Here is an 18,149-nt window from a genome sequence, read left to right as displayed (position 1 = left end):
AAAACGTTTGGACAAGTTCTCTAAAATGAATAATTGCCACCATCCGCCATTTCCAGAGAAATTACATACCTAAAATTATCATATTTTGAAAAAATTCGAACGAAATTACTCTTTGAAAATATCCCAATGATGAAAATACGGCCTGTTTGACTTGTACTTCTACGTACTTGATTGACATGTTAAATTAAGAAACAAACAATTCTGTCCAACCGTTCACTTTCTTATCAAATTAATATGTTAATTTAGAGGATTTCAAGTGCTAGTAGTGAAAAAAACAGTATATATACTTCGCACCTTACACCCCTCGGCGCAAGCGCCTCGAGATGTAATCTTGGTGCTCAGGCAATAATACTGTACTTCTCTACCTTGATATATAATGTACTATTATGTTTTACAAATAGTTTTCTTCGTCAAAATTCGTTCACAAAATAATTCATTATGTTTGATCGAGTATGCATGGTTCGAATTTGTTAATGTGATTGAAACCATCCAAACGTCAAACGTAAATTTAAATAATTCAATTCATCGTGAATGAGCAAGAAGTTCCAGAAACTATACGAAATAAGGTAAATCTTGTGATTTAGTAGGTATTGACAATTAATAATTGACGTTTCTAGTTTTCAATGACCTGCAAATCTTTTGTTTGTTTTGTCATTAAGTATAAATGAGTTACTATGGTGATACTTAATGCCCTAGGGCATAAAGTGGTACTTTATGCCCGCGCGTATCACAGATATAAAATGTGCTCTGATAGGTTAGTAAGACATAAAAAAATAAAATTGATTTTTCTGAAACGAAACTTTGTATGTTTTGAAAATTTCACAACGTTGTCTTGTAGAGCTCAAAAAGTGGTACACGATCGTCTATTATATTTGTTTAATGTATAGGGAACATATTTCCTATTAACATACTAAAAGTCCCATTCGTACAACAAAAGGTGTGTTATTTCTTAATTTTCCTGTGAAAAACTGTATTAGTGCAGCCGGCCTGTGTGGCGAAGTTCAGTTAAGGCTGAACTGTGGTGCTAAGGGTCCCCTAGTTCGACACATTTATAAAAAAATATGTAACTCTACAGTGCTCTTAAAAAATAGGTTCATTGGCTCTAAAATAACCCCGAGTTATAGGGGAAAACTTTTTTCTTATCAAGTCTGAATTACATCAAATAAAAATGCGCAACTTGTGAACTAATAGCTGGTTTAAATACAATATAATACAAAAATAATTGGAAATTTATATTTGTAACCTTTAATTAATGAAAAACATTTAATAAACTATAATTTTATTACAAAAAAGTTTGTATACAGATAGATTTTGCTATATCGATTACTAAAATGTATCACAAACTAATTAATTTAAAACTTTTGTTTATCTGTTAAAATTGTAGAATATTCAACTCATGAGAAGTATTCCTTTATTCTTAGTGCTAAAGTAAATTCTTATTCTAAATTAATAATTATATTGAAAATTTGTACTGAACACATTTATATTTCCAGTCTTTATTAAACACTTCAAAATTTTGCTAGAGAAAAATGATACGGCTATATTTACTAAAATTAGCTTGGAATTTCAGAAGATACTTCAAAAATAAAAAATAAAGGTAACAACAGTGAAGCACTCCCTTCTACTATTTCGTATGTTACATTACAATACCGCTCAGGTAATCGCATATTTTCTACATATTTCGCTCGGGCGCCTTCAGTTATATACATTCCGCTAGCAGATCTCTTGACCTGGGCGCTTTCATATAATTAAATTGCGAAGAAACATCATTTTTTAAAAGCATACATAATAGGAAGTAAAATTATTTCATAGCTCAGTAAACCTGATAAGATAAAAATATAATAAACTGTAGAATACGTACATAACTGCTCTTATTAGGTACACAATAATGCAGGGAATGGAGGACGCACATCTACTTGTATTACACAAAATGCTATTACTTTCTTCAAACATTCTAGGATATGCAATTTCAAATTTATAGCAATTCTGTAGGGGATACAGTTTGTTAACAAACATTTTAACAAGATTCTTATGACAAGCATGCAAATTGTAGTGCATAACAATCCTAGCAACCCTCTTCTTTCTTTTCGTTCAAAGAGCAATAACCGAATAAAATGTTAATATATTTAATTGTCGACGAGTCAGAATATTTTTTATCCTGCTGTTATGTTTCAGAAAATGAGTTAAAAAGCTTTGCATTTTTCGTTGGAGCACTACAACCTCCTACATTTTTGGTTAACTGAGCTACTGTATGAACACAGTTCAAAAGAAACAAGTGAACATAATTAAAACACTTATTTAAAAAAGATCATGTCATCCCATTACTAGAACCCTGCCACTCCATCAAATATTGTAATTTACCACTTGAATTAACACGTTTAGCTTTAACAAAAAACTTTTCGCCCGCCGCAATTCGATTTGCAGCGCCGAAATAGATATTAACGGAATTTTTCAAATCATCCATATCTATTTCCGGTTCCTGTTTAACAGGACTGTGTTTAGGACTCGTGGAAGTAGAGGATTTTTCCTTTTCTTGAGTTTTTTCCTGTTTCTGCCTTAAAAGGCGGGCGTTGAGCGCGTAATCGACACAGTTACTTATTTGAGATCCACTTGGTGACGTCTGATTAAGACTAGAGCGTATGTTTCGTTGTCCCCATTCTTTCGCGTCCGGTCGAACCGGGACAACTGCGGCAGTTTTACTGGCTGTCGGTACACCAACTGGAAATGCAGATATCTGACCGATTCGTCCTCTACGTAGCCGGCGACGTTTTACTTCACCATTTGGTCCAATACAGATATCCTTTTCGCTTAACTGTCTCTTCAGGGGTTTTCCTACAGGCCTACCAGGAATGACGGCCGTTAACGGCAATGGTAAAGTAATAGCGTCCTTGCTTCTCTTTTTCTTATTCTGGTCAGTACTTCCCCTCAACAGGGTCAAAAAAGGGTTGTTTTGACCCTTGAAGTCTTTCGGTGGAGGAATAATTAAATCTAAGGTGCTTTTTGAGGAAGTTTCGTCTCCTGAAGTATCACACGGAGTGTTCAGTTCTATAGAGTTTGACTCTAATCTTGAAGATAAATTATTTCTAGTTAAGTTTGATTTTGTTAATTTATTATTGACACTTTTATTAATATCACTAAAATGTTGAGTGAACGTATTAGAATTTTCACAATAATCGGTTGCAATGTCAGTGCCCGAAAGGGAAGTGCTTGAAGCTGGGGGAGTGGGCGGTGCAGAAACCGAAGTAGGAGGCGTTAAAGGCAGTGTTTCGTTACTTTTATTATTTTTAGTCTCTACACTAAGATGTTTATTTGCACGAAAGATGTCTTTGTTCTTTTTTGTCATCGACAGTTTACCACTTTTCTGTTTTTGTTTCCGCAAAGGTTTATCACGATGATTTAGAGGTAATCTACGTTTCTTACGTTGCAAGCTAATTTTGGAAAATGGGACACTTTTCTTTACACAACCACCACCACGGAACTCTGTTTTGTAAAGGTCATAATTACAACTTTCACTAAATTCTTCTTGATCGGCGATGGGACTGGGACAAGGTGATTCCGATTCCGACTGAACATTTTCAAGATACGCAGTGCCCATCATAATGTTCACCATATGATTATCTACCGGTACAATCATACGATCACCCAATGAACTGTCGCTTTCAAATGGCAAAAACCGAATTTTGCGACTATTTTGGCACAACTGCTTTAATTGTTCATCATTTATTGGACCTATTGAAGGAACATGAATACACGGAGCAGGTGGAGGTAGACGAACTCTTAGACCCCATATAGCAGTCCTTCTCTTAAGTTCTCGTCCACATTTAAACCGATTACGATTATGAATAAGTACGGAAAGAATGTTATTTCTTCTATCATATATTGATACATTGTAAATCTGAAAGGTAATCACTTAGTAAAGAGATAAGGGATCATTATCACAAACCTTTGGTGGAAGCTGCAGTGCATGCCAATTATCGTTAATGTAAGGAATAATGACACTATCCAAGTCATAATACTTCATAACATTATACGCTGTTAAATTAAATAACATTAAATGAACTAATTCCACCCAATTCAGTTCTAATCGTCGTAAAAATTCTACACCATCATTACATACTGCACACACAAACACATAAAACCTAAAAACAAAAATAAATTACAATTTACCACGAGCTTCTCAGTTGTGGAGTTCCATTATTCAAGTGGTCAGAATCAAAATTTTAACTAACATTCTTCTAGATAAGCTGTTTAAAGAATTTGTACATTTACAAATTATTCAGGGAATGTGACAATATTTGAATATTGCATTTGTTGTAAAACATTAGGGGAAGAGTTGATGATGCTATTTGGCCAGAATTATAATTCGTAAAGCAATAAAGCTTGCTCTAGTACTTTTTTACAAAATGTAAGGTAATTTAAAACATACGAATTTATGTTTAGTTAAGGCTGCGTTACTGGCCATCAGTGGGATGACTGGAAAAAAGTTTCTTGCCTACTCCTGTAATGAAAGACCTATTTTCCGCCTTGAAGTGTCGTACCAGAAATTATGACCGCACCGTGTATTTGTTCAGCTAGAGCTGAACGCCTGGTGTCTGGGCGCTTTGTTACGAAAATGGAAATACCCTTAATTTTAAGAGATAGAAAAAAATGGATCTAGATGTCTGCAGCTCAATTTTAAAGAGAAAATTACTTATCCGATAGAATTCTCTAATCGTTTGGCCGCTTGGGGGTACTTTTCGAATTTTGTCTGTTTCTTAATGCTCCATAACTTTCTTATTATTTATTGAAGATAAATGATTTTGGCAAAATTTCTTACAAGCACTTTTTTGTGTCGAGTCCATAACGATACACAGTTTAAATACAGGGTGTTCAGTCAAATTATTAGAAATACCTGAATTTTGTTTGCCTCAGTGATTTCCTTTTTAAAATTGAACTCCAGACATCTACGTCCTTTTTTCTAGCTCTGAAGTAAACAGTGTTTCCATTAGAATAGCCAGGTTGCGGACAGCATTTTCCATTATGTTAGACGGCCATTTTTCCTTATAATATAAGTTTATAAGTATAAAACATTTTTATAGCAAAGTTAAGTTGCGGTGTGTGCTGGGCGTGTTCAATTTTGCTTATAAGTTTGAAGGAGTCTTAACCTCACTTTTATTTTACATTGTGTTAAAATGTCCAAAGTTCACTACTATGCTCTTAGACAAAAAGAAAAGAACTACCGCCAACATAAACACTGCACAATTGTAGGTTAGCAGGAAAATGTTATTTATGAGTGATTACGTACTGCGCAGTGACACATTATAAGAACTTCATTTTCATTGGTTCCGCTATTTATAAATATATCGTACAAAAAGCCCTCATACTGTAAATTATTTCTACAAAAATTTATATTTCTTATGTTATAAGAAAAAATGGCCGTCTAACATAACGGAAAATGCTGTCCGCAACCTGGCTAATGTGTCCAATTTGGACCTCCCCTGTACGTTTATTTGCACTAAGGTCAGGTAAGAAAAGTTGAATTTTAAACAAAAAAACTCACGCTCAAACCGTTTGAAATATGGACATTAGAACACTCCATTTGAAATTATTAATTCACATATTTTGAGGTTAAAAAGTTTTGTTTAAGACAATGGGTTTTGGATGCGCCCGCCATCTTGAATTTTTTAAATGGCAACATAGGTCATACGATACGTCATTAGAAAGCTTCTTTTTATCTCTTGCTTACTACCTTAATCATGTATGGACGCCTTTTTATGAGGTTATTTAAACAGTTACATTAGTATTGAAATAGGGGCTATTATAAGCTTTATAATAACGTATCGCATGACCTATGATGTCATTAAAGAAAAAAAGATGGCGCTCGCAATCAAAAACCATGTGTTGAAAAAGTATGTGAAATAATGTCAAATTGCAGCATTCTAATGTTAAAATTGCGCTAATCCGAGGTCCCAAACAAAATCTTGTGGATGACGTGTTGAAGATGTACTGTTTATAGATCGTTTTTCGTTATCCTAGGTACCATCAGCCCCAATTATCACGGATTTTTGAGATTTTACTGTATATCTCAAACGGTTTGAGCGGGAGAGCTTTGGTTCCATCTTTCTCAGTGACCCTAATTTACCTCAGATTCAGATTTAGCATCTCAAAAAACATCTACGATAGATCTTTTGCAATATATGAAGTAAATTTTAAAACTTCGCATTCTTTACATGATTTGGAGTGTTTTGAACAATCCTTCCTTGTATTTTTCCATATGTAGGGCTTATGTAACGCAGCCTTAAATTGAAAGTAGAAGTAGTCAGGATTAAAAGTCCAAGTCATTTTAGAAGCCACGAATTGGGCAATGGACATATTTCTTCAGATATGCCCAAATTTTTGAAAAATTCATGTCACAAGTTACCTAAAGGAGGGCGCAAAAAAAGTTCGGGCCTCATCAAAATTTCACAACTAAAGCACTGTGACTAATATAATCAATACACTCACCTGTCTCCACAATATAATGGAAATTTTAAACACTTTACACATTTCTCATGAAACCATTGTCTGCATCTGCTGCATTGTAACATTTGTGTGTACCATTCTCCATTTCCGCCACAATAACAATAAACTTTCTCAAAATTTACCCTGTGATATGCATCCCATGTTAAAGCCTCGATCTGTAACAACACTTGATTGAATTAATAGGATGCACAATTAATTATCAAGCTCACAATATTTGAAATGAAACTAAAATGTGCAAGAGGAAATGTTCTAAATTCATTTCAACAAAACTTGACAGTTTATGTTGAGTAGATAAGAATTATCAATAAGAATAATTCTATAAATGTGGAAAATACAACACTTCTCAAATTGTTTAAACATATTTATTATTTAATATAATAATACTATTGAAACTCATTTAAGCACAAATCATACACAGGGTGAGCAAAAAATTCACCAGTAGGTACTGCAAAGCATTTCTTTTATTTATATAGTTTGTACTCGAGTTTGTATCAGCCAAATGAAATAAATTAGATAGTGAATAACTGGGGGCGTGTAAAAAAAACGCTCAGATACGTCGACGGATTTTAGTTATGCATTTTTTCAACAATTACTTTTTATACAGAGTAGCATTGTGTAACATTGGCCAACACCAACTTTCTTATACGCTACTTTTTGGATTCATTAAAACGTTCTAGACATATTGCATGCGCATTGTCCTATGCCCATCTTCAAATGTTTCTGAAATAGTGTTTTCAAATGTATTGCAACGATAAACATAAAAAAATTACAGAAATATGACAAACTCAATACTTACTTCCCATTGAATATGAAAAATGTCTACAATGTTTTGACGAATCCTAAAATCCAATAATGTGTATTCAAAATAAGAAAGTTGATATTGACCAGTTACATGACACACCCTGTGTACAAAATTTTCGTTAAACAATGCACAACTAGAAATAACTATCAATCGACGTGCCCAAGGTTTTTTTTAACATGCTCTCGTTTATTATCAAATTTATTTCATTTGTCTGGTACCTATACACTGTATAGTCAGTAATCAATAACTGAACTTTTATGCCATGGAAAGGCTTACTTTGGATTTCGAAGCAACAAAAACATCTTCTGAAGATCAGACAAGTAGGATTCAAAATATAATTATTTAATTAATCTCTTTTTTACACTTTCACAATGTGGAGTAAATACCCTACACATATTTTTAAGAACATTTTGACACATTTTTCATGGATTAAAATAAAGAAATTCATATTAGAAATTTTTCGAGAGACACATCACAAAATTAAAAAAACTACTTACATTGTAAGAAAATGACAAAGGTGCTGTAGATCTTTTTTGACTGCTACATCCAATTCCTGTTTTAGTGTGATTTCTTTCTTACCAACCTTACATGATACCTCTTTTCTCTGTCTAACCGATTCTGTACACCAGCATCTTTTGCACATCCAAATATTTCCTAAAAAGTAAAGTACAATTAATTAATTTCCAAGTGTGATTTAGTAGGAATTTGATTTATTTTTGATATTAATTCTCAGCAGGTTCTCATTATTATTCCATATTCGCCTACACTTTAGGGTTGAAATGCTTCTCAACATCATAAAAAATATTGTTTAGTTTGTATAGCCCTTTGCATTTATGACAGACTGTCAATTTATACTCCAAAATAAGGGGATAACGGTAAAAACAAAACATGTTTTCCAAATAAACTGGAGATCGCCCAATGTTTCCTGGAAAAACGAGTGTGGTAGTAGCATGTTATATTTATCGATGTTTTCTTTCTTGGTAGATGATTAATGGGGAAGGGGCTCTTTACGCGGATATTTGCACTGCAAATTTTTACATCACCAATAGATATGTCTCGTCCTGACGTTCCACTTGCCCTCGAGTACCATCCTTCCACAATCTCTTCTTGAGATATGAGGAATTATGTATATCCTATCACGATATGGAGTCAAGGAGAGGACTATGGTTGGTAGAAATTTACCAGTAACCCCCCCACCCCCCTCACCAACTCTTGATAAAGTCAAAAAGGGAGGTAGTTGGCAGAAAAGTTCCTTTTGTTGAGAACTTTAATAAATAATAAACAAATAAATGCGCTACTTACATCCTTTGTAGCTTAAATAACTAGATTTTTTATTGGAGGGACCAAACAATTCCAGATTCAAGTGAGAAGATAATTCAAAATTCATCAAGTACTCAAGAGTAAGGATCCATGATTATACAGGATTGCAGATGGGGGCATAAGCACAAAGTGAATCCAGTTTATGGTCACAATGTAAGGCCTAGTGCATTGTATCTGATTTTTTGCCGTACGGCGCCGGAGTTGCGTTACTACATTATTTAACCGGCCATGGAATCATTGCCATAAGAAATACATTATAAGCTTCCGAGGCAAAAATGCAAGGTTGATTCCCAAATGAAATACTGAGTGTTTAGTGTCACTGGTTTTGTAATTTTTTTCTCTTTATCTTCTCATGAATTTCTTAACTTACATGTAACCTAAACATAGCAAATTACCATTTCACCTTGAAATAAAGGTATCACCTTCATACTTACCATTTTTTTGACAATCGTCAGGTATCTTAGGATCATGACAATTCTTATGATATCCTCGACTACATGAATCACAAACAGTAATTTCATTACTAGCCTTCGAAGCAGATTTTTTACATACAACGCACAACAACAAATCTTCCTGTTTCGGTTTAGGTTTCTTCAAATTTTTCACGTTCGACCAACTCTGCGTGTTATCACCAAACTTAACCAAACATTGTTCTCTAGCATTATCAACGGCAATAACAGTCCCCAAGTAATAGCAGCCGTCTTTATTTCGAAGGAGGACATCTTGACCTGGACTAAAGTCGATGCGTTCCTTCTCTAAGTTAGTGGTAGAGTCGGGGACGGCAACTTGTTCCTGTTCCGGATCTGCATTAGGCTTCTTCTTCCTTAGACTGGAGGACTGTATTGACACCGAATTGATAACAGAGGTCATGTTCGAGACGGCCTGTCAAAGTTTTCCCCTAAATATGAAAAATAAAGTGAACTTCCGGATTTGAAAACGTATACTAATTTTTGTAATTGTCCCCATTTTAAAGACTATCAAATGGTTTAATTAATATCCTAATTAAAATGAGTTAAACGTGGAATTGGATTAAACACTACTGTCAACAATGTCAATACAAACAAGCATTGGTTAGTGAATTGGTGGTTATTTAATTACACCAACTACAACACTGGATTAGATAAATAAGTTGATTTATTGGGGATTTCGATAATAAGGATGGTTTTCACGTAATTCTCTATGATAATTCGTCTTGTTTTACCTTTGAAACACACGTCTCCTCTCATAGGACACATCCATTCGGTATGATTACATTTGCAGCCATTAAAACAACTGTTTAGGTGAAGCGCGCCAAAGTAACGTTTGTATTTTTTTTTCCACAAAGTTTCGTTTTCAATAGCAGCATTCTTTAGTATCACACGTAATTTTCATTTTATAATGAATCCCCAAATTGGGAATATAATAACAAAAATAATTTACGTGTTGGGAGTGTTTTAAAATAATAACGAATCTTTGCAGTTATAGATGGCAGTAACTCACTTCTGAAATATCAAATATAACACCTAAAATGTAAAACGAACATGGAATTTTGTAGTTTATTAATAATCGAGGCATAGAAAATTACGTAAATTATCAATATTAATTAGACTGGAAGTAGTTTAGTGCTTATTTAAAATGTTTTATCGTTTATTAAAAACAAGTCTAAATGCAGTAGTTACAATACAACATTTGATAAACATAAGTATTTGAACTATTTTGTAGAAGTGGAGCTACGAGGGTAATTATGGCGGTACATACCATGTTTGGCATTCAATATACCTTTTTGGTGTTGTAATTGATAATGAGTTGAATTCACAATTTCTTTTTCGTTTAAAATAAACTGTTTCAAGTACAGTAGTGGAGAAGCGAAAGCTATCAGCTCCGCAACTTTGCTTTTCTATACAGAAAATTAATTTTAGTAAAATACATATAACCTAAAAGATTGCCGATGTACCTCTTCAGCATGAAGTTTGTTCTTGCATAAATAAATATTTAAAAAGTGTATTTTTTCAAATCTCATTTCGCTAAGAATTTATCCAAGCTACATAATATGATGACTGTATAATAATAATAATAATAATAATAACAACTAAAACAAAACATTGTTTGGCAACAGACCTATTCTCATGGTTCGTCTGAGGAGTTGATTCTTAAATAAAGAGGTATTTAAAGAAAAAAAAAAGAAACTGCTACATCACTGTTTTTGCCATTTTTAGCAGGAAAAAAAATTCAGACTTAAGCAAAAGTTTTTAACTATTTAAACATTGCCAAAAATTGAAACCTATAGGTACTTTCTTTTCTTATGCTTCTCTGCAATACAACATAAAATTAAAAGAAATTTCGCTATTGACATAATCTTTAAATTCATAATTACTTAACAAATTATTATTAAAAAATTGCATACTTATCTAAATTCTGATAAAATTGGACAAACTGCAATATATCATTAACATTTTCCTTTCTGTGACCTAAATTATATTATAGTTTGCTTCTGTATTGTAACAATATTTGTTTAAAATTACAGTTTAGGTAAATTGGCATTATAAAAAAATATTTGGATGGATTGATATTGCCTTGGGATCGTAGTTCGCACGATTGTTCTAAAGTAGCACGATGATTGACTGACTTAGATCAGGAGTGCTCAACCAATCGATCGCGATCACGAGGACTTTTTGAGTCGATCTCGAGAAATATTTACGATTTTCAGAATAGACCTACACCTACTTTGATTTCAAAAAATTAATTTTGTGGGAAACTAATTTCTGTTGTTTCTACTAACTAATTCTATGTACAGTATGTTCACGTATGATGTATGTTCTTAGCCATGTAATTCTACAACGCTTCTAATGTTCATATGAACTTACACTTGTACGTATGTTCCACAAAAAGAGAAGTATTTTGTACCAAATTATAATGCGCATGCTTACGGTATAAACTTCGCGCAGGAATAGTCGGACTATTGCAATCGTTAGGTACACCTATTTTGGAAATAAACATTTATGTTCATGTTAAGTGCATATTATGATGAGGGTAGAAGCAATTAAATTACAAATTAAAGATCAACTCGTTACTCGGCGGAGAGGGATTCAGGGTCATTGTGCCATGCACACTTGATGAACTGTCCAAAGTATCTGTACTGGAAATAACTTGACAGAATTAAAAAACATAAGACACAAAATTACAATTATTTTTATATAGGTTGTCATTCTGGAAATAATTCAGCAACAAAACTTATAGGTTTGACTTTGACTTGAATGCCTTTAATTTGGATAGAAAGCTCGCATTTCAAAAAGGGGGTTGAATTTTCAATTGTACTGATCTATCGATATGCAGCAGTCCCGATCAAATTTTTCAGTTGTTAAAAATCAAACTCACTGAATAATAAAAACATTAAGGTTTATTTCAGTATTTACATATACAATATTTATAAACAAATAACAAAATTGATTGTATGTAGTCGGAAAGAACAGAAATGTGAGTGACTCTGGTTTTTCATTGTGCACCAATGAAATACTTAATTGTCAGTATTAGTTTTCAGAATTCTTATTACTAAACATCATTCACTTATTTAAAAATTATGAAAAAATATATAACAGCCATACATTATACACATAAATTATTTGATACAAATTACAATCACAAAAAAAACTAAATATGGATAATTCAGAACGTCTATCTAAAGATGAAACAAAGATAGTATAATTTAAAGTGAATAAAAGAACTTTCAGTAAAAAAAGATGTCAATCAACAAGTTAACGTAATTACCTAATACAATATTCAGCATGTAATTGCATATTCAAACTAAGTTTTTTTTTCAATTTTCTAGAAAGAAATATTAAGCATACCAAACTAATAGTGAAGATAAATAGATGCACTACATATTTCAATTTTGCCCAATTATAATGCCAGGTTCAAATGGTACACTAATCACAGTTTTAACAAATGGAAACAACATCCTTAAAAATAATCTTAATTGTAAAATAACTTAATTCATTTGTGATTGGACATAATTTCGTGAGTTTAGTGTTCGTGAACATTTACAATGTAGTGTTTTTGGTACGGAAATTATTTTTTTAAATTCCTTTATATTGTACTGATTTGAATTAGCAGACTCTAATTTTAATTGTACAGTTCGATTGATCGTGCCTGTTCTAAAATAATAAACAAGGGCACACGAGACAATAAATTTGTACAATTTATGATACATACAAAATTGCATATGTAACTTTGTCGCATGGAATTTGTTATTCTAATTTGGTTTCCTTATTGGCCAAGACTTAACAAAATAAAGTAACATGTATTAGTGTAAATGTAAACACACAACAGAAATCTAATCAGCCGGTCATAAATAAAGTGCAAAAATTACTAAACCTAATTTGGTTTTCAAAGGAAACAAAAATCAAAATAACACTATATGTTTCACATTGTTAGCAATAATTTTTTTATACCTTATTCAGTACCTAGCTACATATTATTATTATTCTGAAAACAGTGCCAGAAGTTACACTTTTTAAACACTTGAATACAGTTGGCTGTTCTCATAAAAATATTTGAAACTGGAATTTTTGCCCTAATAGTTTTGAAAAATACCCTAAATAATAATGCTAGGCATTATATTTCATAAAATAAATTTATTTTTTATTTTTATATTTAAATTAAAAAACATGGTAAACACAAATTTCTACAAAATTTATTACTCGTAACATTTATTTTTAAGCCATCCATTTGACGGCCAACAGCATAAAAACAGCAAACGAACGCCCACAAACAATTTGCAATAGGCATTAGTCAATACTTGATTATCGATACAGATATTTACAAAAGATGTTCACGATAAATGGCAGAAATAATTTGAAATGATATTTGCGCAAATATGTTAGTCGGCCACCATTTGCTTTTCGAATGCTGCATGTTAAAAATCTAATTACTACCCATTTTTATGTACAGTATTTCACAATTTAATAATCAAATATTAACATTATATCTATAATATATACAAACTTATTATACGATGGATAGAACTGCTATATTTAAAAATTCACGTCTATGCCTGAAGATGATAAACTGAGCGTTTGTGTCGATTACTGAACTTTCAAAGCACAACATGAATTGGAAGCCACAAAATGATCTTGATGTCTTTAATTTATATAAATTGTGCAAATTAGAATATACCAATATAATCACTAACAGAATTCTTGAGAGTTTATAATGATCCTTCGAACGCAGCCATTAAATCACTTTGCATATTCATGTCAATTTGGTTTGCCAGCTGAAAATGAAAAGAAAAAACATTAATCTATGAAAATACTAGTAGCACCAACATGTCAAATTCGTATGGAGAACAAATTCATCTCCCCTTCGATACAAAAGAATTTTGTTGGTTAATTTTATTATTTTGCTTCATTATCTTTAAGTGGGAGAAATTTCAGCCAATTCTATCAAATTTATATAGGGCGTCTTATAATAAATGCTGCCTATCTCGAAAAAAAAAACCTGGAAATATTTTGAAAATTTGACAATATACTAGTGTCACTAATGGAATTGAGGTTGTTGTATAATACGTTTAAACCGCCTATGCAAAAGAATCTATTCTTTGTTAAATTCCAGAGCAAAAATCATTGAAGGTTCATGAAATTTGGTACAAGGGTTAAGGGCGATGTATATGAGTGAACTATGTTTAGGTAATTTAAAAAAAACAGAAATATAGAAATAGAAAAATGAGCTTCTCATTTCGGATTTTTAAAAATCGAAACTATCACATCACAGATGTAAACTATTGCATCTGTACAACAACTTTAATCTAAAAAATTGTTGTAACTGTGCCTATGAATATTCCAAAAATGTAAATGTTAAGCCGTATTTCAAAAACTGAAAACCTCTTCTAAAAGGAAACAATCCCCAATTAATTCCATAAGAAAAACTGCCTTAATAACTGAACAACTAAAGTGTCTTACCGCTTCCCGTCTTCTACGCTCTTGTTCACGCAACCGTTGTCGTTCCCTGTCCGTCCTTTCAGAACCCGAACTTTGAGAACCTGGCGATATACTTCCTTCAGCAGGAGATTGTCGTAACTCATCAACCCTACTGGCGGGCAATGACTGTTGCTGCTCAGCTACAGCTTTCCTAAATTTTTCAAAATGTTCAAATGTTAGAAAACAGAAATGTTTGGAGATTTGAATAAAAAGAGTAGATCATACCTAGCTTTCTCTAACGCGTCTTCCTCTTCCTTCTCCTTTCGTTTTTCAATTTCTAATTTCAGCCTTTCTTTCTCAGCCTGTTCCTTTTGTTGTCGTTTCATTTCCAAAATTTCTAATCGTTGTTTTTCTCGGTCAGCCTTCTCTTTCGCTTGTTTTTGGAAAGCTTTAAAACTATCCATGACCTGTAGTTGCCTAGTATTGCTATTGTTGTTAGCGACATTATTGGCGCTCGGAACTGGGTTTTGTGGTGAGTTGCTCGTTTGCGCCAAGCTTGACCATGAACTCGCGTTTTTTATGTTTTGATCAGACTTTGGTTTAAAATTAAAATTTGGTGGATGCTTTTGATCAGGTGGCGTGGTTTTCTTTTCAGTCATGTTCATGTGTGGAACTGGTTCGGTCAGTTCCTCTATTGGCTTTGGTTGTATTAAAGGCTGTTCTTTTTTTACACTGACAGTGTTTAACTGAGGTAAAGGATCAAACATGGACGGGATCGACATATTCATTGGAATACCTCCTGCGGCAGACAATCCATTGTTATTGGTGGTCAGTTCGTATTCGTGTTTGAGAGCGAATCCATTGTTAGTTGAATGTATCATATTGGTTGTATTCAGGTTTGACGGTAGTAAAGTCAAATCATGTTCCAACGTGTTGTGTAATCCGTGCATCATTGAATTTACAGGGATGATATTGTTAGACATGGTAATGAGAGGTTTGTGATCCAATAAGGTTTGCTGTAAGATAGGTCGAGGATTTAAATTAGGACTAGGATTGAGATTAGGAATAGGATTTGCATTAGGAATAATATTAGTGATAGAACTATTAACAACAGGGGGAATTTGACTAATACCCGTATTTAAACTATTTAAAGGTTCACTTTTAACTTCATGTTCTAAGTTTGCCAGCGATTGTTCTAGAGGATCAGTATAAGTACTAGGTAAAGGTGATAATACAAGAGACTTCTTATCTATAGTGGGTTCAGGAAGGGATTCTAATTTAATCTCTTGCGCTATCGTTGTAGGAACAACAGGTTGTAATGGAACCGACGATGACATTTTTTCCGGTTCAGTATTTGGTGGTTTTCGATTTACAGGTGGCATTACGGTTGACTTATTAATTATATGATTAGATACAGTGACTGGAGGAACTTGATTGTACAATGGTTTGTTGATGTTTTCAATGCTAACTGGAACCGTTGCTGGTGGCTGATGCGGTTTCGGCAAAGCCTTGAGATAAAATACATATATTAAAAATACAATCACAAAATAGGTCAAAATTAATTAGGTTACCACAAAATAATTCTTAATAATAATAATAGTAGATTTATTTCTCATCAAACAGCACACAGCAAAGGCCTAATTACAGATGAGAAAATATAAATATAAATAAATTTATATATATCACAGAAAACAGATAAAGATATCGCGCATGTTACAATTGAAAATATCAACACGTCGATTGGCTGATTCAAGAATCTTGTCATTTAGCAAACTTAGCTTTCAGTTTTATTTGCTATAGGTGTTTGTTATTAATAAATCTGTGGTTAATGTTTTTCGCATAGACTAGTTAATGTGCATAAAAGAAGTCCATTACAGTTTTTTTGCTAGTTTCTTATTTTGAGAAATTTTAAATTGAAAAGTTAAACTATGTACTTTCTGTTCTTAAATTCCCACTTTTCTTGAAAAGTAAGCACCACAGCGAAAAATGTGTCTTAATGAGATGTACAACAAAGACCCATACACTTTTATAGTGATTAAAAGGTAGGTAGCTTTTTATCGGGGGTAAATACACAAGAGCTTAATTTTTAATTGGATAATTTGATTTTTTCAGGAAAGTTTTGTTGCAACGGAAAAAATTAGCGATCAAAAGTGTGATTTTATCATGTGCTTTTGATCAAGAGTTTTTTTCCAGGAAGCAACAAAATTTGAGTGAATTAAAAATGAAATTATCCTGATTTAAAACCAAGATCAAGTGTATTTTAGGGAGATTAATAAAAGACAGTGAATTTTACAACCACTATATATTTTACGCAGTCCTACGCGCATTTTTTTCGCTGATAAAAAGCTACCTCGCTTTTAATCAGATAAAAAATTATCTGGTTAGAACCAAGCTGATTGGTCGTATATTAATGCAGTGTATTAATCAACAGTAATATCCCAAGTGCATAAAAATAGCAGATTAAATTTTGGCGTTTGCGTCAAATGTTTTGCTTAGAAGTATGTCGAGTCAATTTGCCACGTAACAAAATCCCGAGCGTGTAGCACCAGGGATTTTGGGTGGAAAATTGACGAGAAGTACTTAATTAGTGGTTATGGGAGCGTGTAGTTATTATTAAGTGTAACCAATCAGTAAATGTGCGTGACAGTACAATTTACAAACCCCAAAATTACATTCAAATAATACCTTTCAAAATCAGTTAAAAATTTAAAAAGATATATATGTCGTATTTCAGTTTAAAGTTCTTTTGCCATCAAAAAAAGTTAGATAGCTGGTGAATAATTTTGAAAAAAAGTATGGTTGTCAAAAAAGTGTTATTATGCCAATTCAATTTTATTTCCTAATGCAACATTTCGCCGAGTAGCTTTTGACAAACACTTTCATTTTTGAATTCATCTTCTGCTTAAAAATTATAAAGTTTTGATCGGGGGAGTGGTTCTACATACCTACTATGCCAAGTTTAGTCAAAATGATAGTTTTATTTTAATTGCAATGCTACTGAAGCGCAAAAATTAAACATATAACCTGTAAAATAACAAAACATACTCACCGCTGTATTGATGGTAGTTGGATTTGGTGACTTTTTACTCTTTTTCTTCGTCGGACGATTAGAAGCACCTATAAAAATTTAGACTGAGTATCTTTTAATAAGGAAGTTAAGGCCCGAGTGCATTCCTGTCTAACCAGTGTTAACAAAACAATAACAACCATTTTATAATAATTCCATATCAATTTTATTTTTGACAAGAGTATTTGCTCGACATCTTTTCAATTAAGACGTATATAATTTAAATCATGTACAAAATCAAGTTGAACACTATGTAAAAAATTAACAGGGCTACACATTACAGAGGCAAGACGTAAAGTGCTACAATGATTTTGAGAAGCAAACATTAAAATAATTTAATTATTTACAAAGTTTTTAATCAAATCTAAGTGTGATTTTTTTCTATATACAGGCAAACAATTATGTATATATATTTAACTTCCTACAGCAAACTGGATCTACAGCTATTCTTGACTGTAATAGAGAAATGTCTAGTTTTCATTTAGAATACCCTTTTGAACTTATACGAATGCCCATGTTGGCAAGAAAAAAAGATCGTTTAAATAAAAGTGAAAATATATTTATATCA

General features: G+C 32.5%; 2 protein-coding genes across 11 annotated transcripts in view; both read right to left on the bottom strand.

Moving 5' to 3' along the window:
• Positions 1-1,317: 1,317 nt before the first annotated feature.
• LOC116163848 (PHD finger protein 19) lies at positions 1,318-10,055 on the bottom strand. The gene is made up of 7 exons (XM_031477978.1): positions 9,825-10,055; positions 9,058-9,521; positions 7,801-7,957; positions 6,711-6,726; positions 6,484-6,656; positions 3,944-4,139; positions 1,318-3,895 (listed from the first exon to the last, which is right to left on the bottom strand). Exons 2-7 carry the CDS (start codon positions 9,491-9,493, stop codon positions 2,309-2,311), a joined length of 2,565 nt encoding a protein of 854 aa, XP_031333838.1. The 5' UTR covers positions 9,494-9,521; positions 9,825-10,055; the 3' UTR covers positions 1,318-2,308.
• Positions 10,056-12,756: 2,701 nt separating this feature from the next.
• Positions 12,757-18,149, bottom strand: part of LOC116163799 (bromodomain-containing protein 3-like) — a 29,017-nt gene continuing 23,624 nt past the window's right edge. For all 10 annotated transcript variants that reach the window (XM_031477918.1, XM_031477926.1, XM_031477917.1 and 7 more), the window contains 4 exons: positions 17,564-17,631; positions 14,800-16,022; positions 14,557-14,725; positions 12,757-13,871 (listed from right to left, as the gene is read on the bottom strand). In XM_031477918.1, the coding sequence (XP_031333778.1) occupies positions 13,806-13,871; positions 14,557-14,725; positions 14,800-16,022; positions 17,564-17,631 (1,526 nt within the window). In that variant the 3' untranslated portion in view covers positions 12,757-13,805. The remainder of the gene's footprint in view (positions 13,872-14,556; positions 14,726-14,799; positions 16,023-17,563; positions 17,632-18,149) is intronic.

Source organism: Photinus pyralis, unplaced genomic scaffold, assembly GCF_008802855.1.
Source record: "Photinus pyralis isolate 1611_PpyrPB1 unplaced genomic scaffold, Ppyr1.3 Ppyr1.4_LG2, whole genome shotgun sequence".
Classification (NCBI taxonomy): domain Eukaryota; kingdom Metazoa; phylum Arthropoda; class Insecta; order Coleoptera; family Lampyridae; genus Photinus; species Photinus pyralis.
The sequence above is the reverse complement of the archived record's forward strand: the minus strand, read 5'-3'. Positions and strand labels throughout refer to the sequence as shown.

Coding starts and splice junctions, on each gene's coding strand:
- LOC116163848 (XM_031477978.1), bottom strand. CDS start 9,493: ATGACCTCTGTTATCAATTCGGTGTCAATACAGTCCTCCAGTCTAAGG. Junction 7,958..9,057: donor TGACGATTGTCAAAAAAATG/GTAAGTATGAAG, acceptor TTTACTTTTTAG/GAAATATTTGGATGTGCAAA. Junction 4,140..6,483: donor CCATTATATTGTGGAGACAG/GTGAGTGTATTG, acceptor TTTTGTTTTTAG/GTTTTATGTGTTTGTGTGTG.